This window comes from Olea europaea, unplaced genomic scaffold, assembly GCF_002742605.1.
Source record: "Olea europaea var. sylvestris unplaced genomic scaffold, O_europaea_v1 scaffold2708, whole genome shotgun sequence".
In the NCBI taxonomy this organism is placed as follows: domain Eukaryota; kingdom Viridiplantae; phylum Streptophyta; class Magnoliopsida; order Lamiales; family Oleaceae; genus Olea; species Olea europaea.
In genome coordinates, this window is record NW_019245485.1 from 31011 (window position 1) to 41830 (window position 10820).

General features: G+C 34.2%; 1 protein-coding gene across 1 annotated transcript in view; it reads right to left on the bottom strand.

Annotated features, from left to right (window-relative positions):
- Nucleotides 1–9808, bottom strand: part of LOC111383520 (putative E3 ubiquitin-protein ligase RING1a) — a gene marked incomplete at its 3' end in the record, with an annotated part of 17278 nt that extends 7470 nt beyond the window's left edge. Inside the window, exons 1-3 of the mRNA XM_023007632.1 lie at nucleotides 9563–9808; nucleotides 9383–9425; nucleotides 6535–6593 (exon numbers count right to left, since the gene is read on the bottom strand). Of these exons, the coding sequence (XP_022863400.1) occupies nucleotides 6535–6593; nucleotides 9383–9425; nucleotides 9563–9698 (238 nt within the window). The remainder of the gene's footprint in view (nucleotides 1–6534; nucleotides 6594–9382; nucleotides 9426–9562) is intronic.
- Between the last annotated feature and the right edge of the window lie 1012 nt (nucleotides 9809–10820).

Here is a 10820-nt window from a genome sequence, read left to right on the forward strand (position 1 = left end):
TTAGTTTTAGGAGATTAGGGATAAGTGAAAAAAAAATTAATGCAGAAGAAGTTGGACTCAACTCAACCACGTGTCCTCTATTTTTTTTTTATCATTTTTAATTAAAAATAAATTCGGGCATTTTGTAGATTATGCAACGATTTTTTTTTTTAATCGAAACGAAAGTTCATACATAGTTCTTCTAGTTCTAATGGTGCGTCTAGACCCATCCCTACTTCTAGTTGAGCACACGAGTTGTTAAATAACACAAAGAAGTCTCGAGCTCCATTCAATATGGATAATCTTGTATCTGATCCAAGGAAAAGTCCCTTCCGAGTCGTATGATCATAATATTAGAGATGATGTTATGATGGCATACTTACAGAAAGGTCATTGTCAACCACATGGAAATGACTTTTCAAGAAGACCGATGTGAAATGATAATAGGTGTTTTTGGAAAAGAATGATTCTCTGAATTTATTGGTTGGAGTTCTGTATATAGAAAAGGATGTGACTTATTATTTGCATTGCTATTTGTTCAAACCTCATAGAGGAGGGGTCAAGGGGGTGGACATATATTCACTAAACCTGGTTTTAGGTATTGGAAGCACAAAAAGACATTGAAAGATTATGTTGGTCTCTTTGATAGTGCTCATAACGAAGTTTTTGCAAAGTTTACCAACTTGATGAATTAAAAGTAGAGTTTGGCCCACCCAGTTGATACTACATAGGGCTTACATCTATTGACAATTACTCATGTTATTAATATGTTTAATATTATCATAGATTTTCTTGGGAGTATATAAGAAGATGACATAAATTCAGATCAGAAATCAATGGACATGAGATAGATGAGCATTATACAAGATTTTGAGTTTGCGTTCAGTCTCCACATTATGTTTGAAATTCTTGCAATTACAAAAGATCTTTCACAAGCTTTACAAAAAAAGTATCGGGATATTTAGAATGCTATGAGGTTATTGAATTTGTGTAAGTATGCACTGTAGAACATGAGAAACAACGGTTGTGATAATTTGTTGAGTATGGTGATTGAGTTTTGTGTTGGTGGGCATATTTTAGTGGCGAATATGGAGGATATTGTAGTATTGAGAGGTTGACCTAGGCGTGCAGCTCAGCTAATGACTTATTATCATTGCTTTTATGTTGATTTGTATTATCATGTAATAGAATTAATCTTGCAGAGTTAAATGATCATTTTCCAGAGATAACTACTGAGCTCCTTACTTAAATTTTGTGTTTAAGTCCAAGAGATTCATTTTGCAACTTTTGATAAGGATAAATTGCTACATCTTGCTCAGTTCTATTCTTGGGACTTCAACAGTGAAGAACTTTTTATTACTTAGACCTCAATTTAACAAGTTTTTATACTTGTAAGAGTGGGTGAAGCTTTCTTTAACATCAACACCATATTTTGTGTAGCTCAGAAGTTGGTTGAAACAAAAAGCTCTTGTTCTTCTCCATTGGGTTATAGGCTGCTCACCTTGATTTTGATATTACTTGTGGCAACTGTAAGTGATGAAAGGGTATTCTCTGTTATGAATTTAATCAAGAGTGACCTGTGCAACAAAATGAGAGATAATTGGTTGAATGATAATTAAGTGGTTTACAACTTTACGTGGAGAAAGAGATTTTTGGGAAAGTTGAGAATGAGGCAATATTGCAACGTTTTTAAAATATGAGATCCCGTAGTAGACTTATTCATTACTTATTCATATCTATTTATAATTCACGCCGTTTATAACAAATATTACACGACTTTGACTTTCAATTTCATTTCATATCCCGCATAAGACCAATTAAAGAATTCGTTAATTTCATAAAACCACTTCCCTTAAAGTTCCCTTTTGGTAAATCACACGAGCAATGTAATAATTAGTGCGTAATCACAGGTTCTACAAGAATGGATTTTTTTCTTCCTTTATATTTCTCTTTTATATTCTAACCCTTTCTTTTTATCTAAAAGTGACGTCTCCATTTATTTTTTTCACAAAAAAGAGCCCGTCTGTCTCCTATTAATGAGAGAAATTATAAAATTTTGAATAGTATTTTTGAAGAATGTGTGGTTAAAATTTAAATAAACTTTATTGGTTTGTGTATAGAATATTTTATTATAACGAAGTGTGTGGTAAAAAATGTTACTGTAATAAACAATTTAATTTGTTAAAGGATGACAAATAAGAACAAAATTTTATTTACTTATTAAAACTGTGAATAGCATTTCGTGTCTTATTTCATAAGAAATGACATTTTCAAGCGTCTCTATCTGTATTTTTAATTTTCATTTTTGTACCATGCAAAAATCCTTCCATCACACATTTTTGAAAGATCGAGGTATTTCAGATCGAGCTATTCTTTTTCGAAAAGTTTGGAACCTCCACTTCAAATTTTCCTTAAAATAATAATAATTCGTGATTAAAAACATTGATAATCACCCAAATTATAATTTATAACCTCATTTTTTTTTTATTAACGGGGGATTTTTTTTGTTTTACATTATTCAGGCTAACTTTCCATTTGTCTCAATTCATTAGGCTGCCTGTCTACATTTGTCTTTTAAAAAAATGTGACTAAAAAAAATTACAATGTACGAAAAATTCGTTAGTGTATCATTTTTTATTTCTTAGATTAGATGAACAACTACATCTTGTTGAACTATTCGTGCTGTTACTTTTTCAGTTTTCATAGCGCAAAAATATAAAAATATATATGTAATAAAGGAATTCAATGACCAATTGAAACAAGAAAAAATTCGACGAACAAAGTCAACGAGGCTATTATCAACCCATTTAATTTGCAACGCACGATCCAAAATGGGTAGAAATGATACATTCAGTGGACTGGTCAATTGTGCGCGCACAAATAGATGGGATACATATAAAAAGCTTGTCTGAACCCCCACTTCATCGTAAGGATGTATTTTGAGATAGTAAATTGATGAAAAAATATGTAATATAGAACATGGAAAAAATTTGAATTCCTGTGTAATGTTATTTTATTGAAGAATGTTTGACTAAAAAGAATAGAATTTGAAAATAATGGGAATCAAATAATAGCAAAATGAGTAAATATTAGGGAAATTGCAATAGCGGACCTAATATTTTACTTTTTTTTTTGCAAATTTAACTCTAACCTTCAATATAAGCTAGCGAACATTCCTAACTTTTAAAAAATTAGAAGTAAAGGTCCAAATAGACTGTTAATTGATCAGAAAAGTGAAACTTCACTTTTTTTCACGAAATTAAAAAGGGTAAAATGACAACTTTACATATCACCAAGTATTAAGAATTTAAAATAATAAAACTAAAAAAGAAAAAGAAAAAAGAAATCTATCCCTACCCCTACCCCAACCCCAACCCCAACCCCATCCCACCCACTCCCATGAAAAACAGATAGGTCAGTGGTCGACACCCCTAGAATAGAAATTCACCCTCCACATTCTTCCCCACTCCCACTCGTACCGTTGGTCGGCATCATCATCCAACAGCCAGCTACTACTGCCACCCACACAACGTCGACATCGCCACCACCACCCAAATCAGAAATGTCATTAACCAAACTAGGCCTTCGATTCCATCACATCAAACTATCGTCCAACCTCAATTGGAGCAATTAAATGGTTACCCATGGTTGTATAGGTCTACTGGAGTTTCTCTTGGCTCCAATTTGGTGCAATTACATTCTTGCTAGAAAGTGTAGATGCCTCTCCTATGCAGAGCTGTCCCAATGGTGCTTTAAGTTTTGACATGGTCCATGACCTATGAGAAGTTAAGCTATAGTGTCAAGGTGTTGGACTCAGAAGAATTGTAGTGAGATTAATGACGAGATATGAAATAATGGAGATTGCAACAAGAAAAAATATTTAAAGTAAAGAAATTAATAGAGAGAGTTAATCGCAGAAGCACAATGTTTTATTAATCGACAATATGGAGAAAAATATAAGAACTCGACAATTCTTGTTTGAACAAAACTGAAAGAGAAGACCACTATTTATAGGTACATGACAAAGCATAAAAATGGAAATAATGTGAAATAAGAAAATAATATGTTTTCATAAAAAATCACGTAAAATATAAGGAAACAATTTATTTCCAAAAAAAAAAATCCACACTAATTTGGGTCACAAACCCAACAATCTCCATTTTGACCCCAATTCTAGTGCAACCAACAAAATTCCAAGATTTCAAATCCATCTGTATCGAAATAGCCAATCTCCTAAACACAGTAATCAAAACTCTCCAAACCAAACCGTCTTGCTCTATAAGGTGTCCACAAGCGACACCTGAACCCAAATCCTGGGTTCCCAAAATTTCACCGAAAAATTACTTTTGACCAAATAGGGTCGAAGCACACCCTATAGTTGAAACTATATCACACATGTTGGATCAGAAGGCCTATTGTTAGAACTGTCGCATTCAACATCTTTAAAAGCATCCCAAACATTATTGACACCACGATACCTACGCTCTATGAGTCCAACTCTAGCAAATGAATACAGTGTATCCACAGAAAAATGGTGGTAAAGCGGAATCACCAAAAATCCCCTGAGCAAACCTACCCAAAGCCCGTCACAAGAGGTACTGTACCAAACTAAATATCCACCACTGTACTGAACTTGTCCAAATGTCTCTTAACTGGTTCTACGTTCCTCCACTAGAGAATTTATGCCCTTTTGCATCCAAAGTATTAAGTGAGATGAGATTCCTTTTCAGGTCTGAATCATGTCGAACCTGATAAATTGTTCTGACTATCCCATCCAACAACCTTAATCTGACTCAATCGATTCTATCAACATGCCAAGACTGGTTGTTTCCCACCAGAACTCCACCTTGTTTGACAGTCTCATATGTTTGAAAGAAATTTGATTAGAACACATATGATGTGAACATGTCGAATCGAGAATCCACTCCCTTTTAGACATAGATTCCATGTCAGATCACGGTTAACATCACATCTCCGTTGTCTGAAAAATTCTCAACTGCATTTGTTTCGTCTGAAGACAAAGGTTGCGCTCCACGATTTGCAGTTAAATTGAATTTAGCCTGCAACTTATCACAATCATTTCAAATATGTCCCTTACGTTTGCAGTAGAAGTAAATAAATTACTGTTATTCTTCAATCTGCCCCTCCGCCGACCATCATGAGATATAAGAGCTTCCTCATATCTCGATGTAGCTACAACCAAATGCTTCAACTTCTTCTTTGAGTGCAAAGTATCATAGATATCGTCTATAGTTAAAGTATTTCAATTATACAAAATGATGTCCCGAAACGATGCATAAGAGCCAAGTAGTGAATATAACAGGATCAAGGTAAGATCCTCTTCATCGTACTTAACCTCCAACATCTCCAAATCTGCAGAAATCAGTGTGAAGTGCACTTGAAAACCCCCTTAAATTGATGGATGCGACAATCTATGCACCTCCTTTGTATTGAATCATGATGATACATTTTTGGTAAAAACTAGAAGAGAACGAAGAGGCGGGCATGTGATACTGGTTTCAATTCGTTCTTGTCCTTCTTTGTTTCACTTCTTTCATCCCCGTATTCCCTTTATCGTGATTCGACAAAAATCTACTGCGGATGCCCAACTTTGGAGGCCAGAGAAGCCAAAATGTTTAATTTGCACAATTAAGAACCGTTAGTTCATATGTCATACACCTTTCACAGTCAAGTGTACCCAGGATACTGATACACAAATAAGTATCATCAAACTCTGGAGAACAGAACAGAGTTAAGAGAAATTTATACAATTTGGGCTCTACATATGGAATATTTTCATGTAAACAAAATCTATGTTACAAGGACTTGGTCTCGTAGATTTAAATTCTTTACTATACACTGTAACTTTGTTTTTATACTTTTTAATATAGAACATGGAACATGCCATATCAATCACTTGCCTGACGAATGTTTAAAAAATATATAACAAATAGGACATGGCATGTTGCTTATCGGACCAATGTCGTAGAGTGTCCGAGGAGTTCCAATGAGACATGACACTTGTGAGACACGGACAAACTGCCCTAGTAGAAGCGTTTGTGCATCATATAATAAAATCTGAAGAGACTATAAGCATGGTGTTTGATATACAATAATCATTTGTTTAATAGCCATACATATATAAAAAACCAACGGAGAACAAAATATTTCCCAAAACAAATATGTGGTCAGAATTGAATTTGGACACTAGTAGCTACTGTATAAAGGACTTCGGTGATACCTCCAAGGTTATCCCTCTTAACGTCGATAAAAAGTTGTATTTTTTAATTCTGCAAGAGAGCCCAAGAGGCTTCAGAAATACTAGATTCTCTAATATTTAACTTCCACCAGACAAGTAAACATGTATATTCCTAAAACTTTGCATCACACCCTTGAACAATTTTAAACATCATTGCAAATTGTCCAAGTTAATAAAATTGTTTAGCAATGCATCAAATTTCAATAGTAAAGCATAGGATTAGATGGTGCAGAACATTTCAGTTGCATAAATTGTCATAATTTCATACTTGGCAAACAAAAATAAAAAACACATACCTAAACATATTGGACATTGAACTTCCTTGCGTATTTCTGACAATTTCACAATGACAAATCTGGGATACAACATTAACTTTTTGAGCAAATCATAAATTACCTTACATACAAAAAGAACCAAAAATTGGAATGGTGCACAAAGAAATTTCTTTTCTAGATGTATCATGGAACAAACTGAATTGCAGGACCACAAAAGGATCCCAGATGTTCGTAAAACATAAACCAATGATCACATACATTTTCTGCTGTATCAAAGTGGTTCACATTTTATTTAAAGTGAAAAACATTCAAAGCCTTTGTTAATTGGAGTTATACATTGTTTCTAAATTGCAGTCCATTGGAGTCAATGTCTTTCTGAATTAAATAGTCGGGTTGGACAAATATCTCCAGAAAACCAGACCAGTGGTTCTGAATGGTTCCAATGCTAAAAGATAAATTCAGTTTTGTAACAGAGAACCGAAATTCAGTCTGATTCTTATGTTAACTACATAACTAGTTGTGTTGGACCAATGGTTCAGAATTGTTCCAATACTAAAAGATAAATTCAGTTTTGTAACAGAGAACCGAAATTCAGTATGATTCTAATGTTAACTGCATAACTCAAAGAACTGAACAGGTTATCTAATTTTCCTTCTTTTCTTAATTCTTTAGCTTTCTAGCAAAATGTTAATCTTTGATTGGTGGATGCATCTAATAAGTATACACCAACCACATCAAATCTACCCATTAGTGAAGCTCAAAGAACTGATGTATGCCAAACAGGAGAAAAGCAAACCAAACAGAACCAGTTTGGTCTGGACATATTTTCTTCATTCTTATAGAGTAGCGACCAGTTCTTACGAAATTTTTTTTTTTTTTTGCTGCATAACTCAAAGAACTGAACAGGTTATCTAATTTTCCTTCTTTTCTTAATTCTTTAGCTTTCTAGCAAAATGTTAATCTTTGATTGGTGGATGCATCTAATAAGTATACACCAACCACATCAAATCTACCCATTAGTGAAGCTCAAAGAACTGATGTATGCCAAACAGGAGAAAAGCAAACCAAACAGAACCAGTTTGGTCTGGACATATTTTCTTCATTCTTATAGAGTAGCGACCAGTTCTTACGAAATTTTTTTTTTTTTTTGGGTTTCAATCCAGTTGTGCTCTCAGTCAGGCTCCAACAGAAAATGTATTAAATTGAATCATGCCACCCCTTTAAAAGGTAAATGGTGTTAATGGTCATTAACAAATTGACACACTGCACAAATGGTTAATAAAAGAACAGCATGTTGGCTTGGTATCACCGGACAACTATAATCTATTAAAACTAGTGCCCACAATTGGTAAAAAATTTGAAAATCTATACTCCAAGTCTGATGGTGATAATGTTCTCAGCATGGTGGATGTTTATCACCAGGTCAACATTCCCATTATAAAAGGACTTACTCTTGAATACAATCTCTTGCAAGATTCAAGCCAAGAAAATATAAGCATGGCAAACCCAAATCGGCCAACCCAATGAGACTCCCATGCAAAATTTCTATTGGACTAAGATTGGCAACCTTAGTAAAATGAAACAAGAGAAAGACATGCCGCTGGGCTTAATGATCTTCTAAGCTTTTGCTTCCTAAACACTTCAGTATCAAGTTGCATATTTCTATTTAGCCCCTGTTTGGCCACATTAATTTTTATTCCATTACATTCCATTTTTCTCTCTCCTATTTTCAACCACACAATCTTTCATAAAATAATATTAACATAAATCGAAAACTTTTCCTTCTTTTTCAACTACTCATTTTTCAAAAAAAAATTATTCCACCCATTTTCATTTCCAAAAAATGGGGGCCAAACGGGGGCTTAAGCTCCTCCCAACATGCAGCACCCTTGGACTCATCGTGCATGCTCTTAACCTCCTAATTTTCTATTCTTATTGCCATCCCTCTAATTTCACTACCTAATGATGGCCAAAAATACCTCAGTTCACCTTTATCAAAAAGTCCTTTACCCATGTTATGTGTTTTCTTTTAAAAACTTTGGCTTCTTTAGAAAATTTGGGATCCTATGTCTTCGTAATTCCTCATTGCATTGAAAAAAAAAAAAAAAAATAGTATCTGATGATAAAAAATATAAAATGTACAACAAGTAACAAGTGCAAGATTCTAGAATCACTCCACTGAATTGAGGAAGTCAACAATCACTAAGCCAATGGAGATGAAATACCATTACTACGTTTTTACAATTTTTGGCTCCCTAATAGATGACCCTTAGTGTCAAAGCTGCTTTCACAAATTCATCTATAGAACAAGTCTCTCTTGGTGATAAGCATCTACAAATTCTGGCAGCAAGCCAATTTCAACGAGCCTGATACTGTGACTTGTCAAACAAACTCAGCATGCAATCATTTATTACAATAAAACAAAACAAATAACTCCCAACAAGAGAAAAAAACAACAGAATTTAGTAATTTACCGTAAAGCAACTAAAAAATAAATTTATGGAGAAAATAGTGATCACAAGAATCCAGAATAAAACTTAGTCAAACTCGAACCCTTAATGAGCAAAGGGAGATAGCAAAGAATTTTCAATAACTAGAAGATCTAAATAAGTTGAAGTACTTGAAAAGAAGCACAGAGCCATTTTTGATGAAACGTGTAACCTCAAACAAACAAATCGTATGGCAACATAAAGCGGGCAGATCTCAAGCAAATTTCATTGATCTACACATTATACATTTCTGAAATTCTTAATAATCACAAAACGATCAAAAAAATTAACGGTATACACAATAATTGACATGTATGCCAGAGTGAAGATACGTGTATATGAGTCTACATGTGTGTATATGAAGAGAGAGAAAGAAGTACTCGTCTTTCTCTTCGTCACTGGAGGAAGGACTGCCATTGGAAACTGGGAGTCGGAAAAGAAACAAATCAGTAAATAAACGACAAACAAAAAAGAGGAAATTCGAATTTATCGTCACAATTTTGTAAGCAGAATAACGCATGTACATAGGCTTGTACATGTATACGCACGTGACAAAATACCTTCTTCGTTTTCGGCTTCTCCGTTGTTGTGATTCGGGTTGCTTTGGAGTGAATGATCGGCATCCTCTTCCTCGGGCGCCGAAGGAGGAGAAAGAGGAGGAGGAGTAGTATCGAGCGGACGCTTCTGGGCAGGCATTGACAGTCCGAGCTAACAGAGGAGCTCGGGGCGGTGACACGGTGGTGATGGCGGTTGCGAGACAGAGTCAGCGAAGGATGGAGGCAATTTGAGTGTGGCCTCGTTTTGTCTGTATAATGTATGTATTTGCGTGCGAGTGCGTGCTCAGGGCTCTCTTCCATCCGGTTATTTGCGTACAGTTCATTCAATTGAGATAAAATCGGACACTTCCAAAAACAAACCTATGTTTTAAACGCGTTTTAAAAAATAGGATTTATTTTGAAAATCACAAAATAACACCTTTTCTGCCAACAAATTATGGGCGTTAACCTTAACAAGTAGTTTGTTTCAAATGTATGCATACTGACTCCTGAGACATCTCTAATAATTATCGGGAGCTATACTGAAATGTTTCAATTCATGTCACATAAGTTGCCTCTCTCGTATTTTCAATTTCAAAATTATCGAAGAGAATTTATTTAATTTCGTCTAATAGATCAAGATCATTAATAACAATTAAGAGGCCGTGAATCAAAAATACAATCTTACATCAACACACATTAACAGTATTTTAACTTGGTTGAGTCCATATTTTGATTTTTTAAGTTTACATAAAACATGGTCAATTTCACTAAATTCAAAAATTCTCGTGTTGGTCCATATAAACTTTTTCCTCTAATTTTTCATTTAAAAACGTAATTCTTCATGTTCATTTGATATAATAAGCTCCTATGACCATGATTTATATATAGGAAAATTTATCTTTATATCATTTAATACGCTCAACTCTTTTACACATTTCAAACTAATTAAGCGAGATCTCAAACTTTATTTTGATCCATAGATTTTAACTCTTTTTTTTTTCCCATACCATCTAGCCATTTAGTAGAACCAACTCTTTCAATGATTTGTCATGATGAATTGGATCTTGATCAATTCATATGTCAAACTTCAGACTCTTAAAAATAAGACTCGAAAATCGTTCTTTTCATTATATAGCGTTTTGAATGCATACCATCACATGCATCGTATATTTGGTTCATATTTATAAATACTATTGTTTAGTGGTAGAACCAGCATCCCAAAAGGGGCACCAACGCGTGCTGGGCTCTGTCAAAACTTTCAATAGTCGTAGGGCACCAG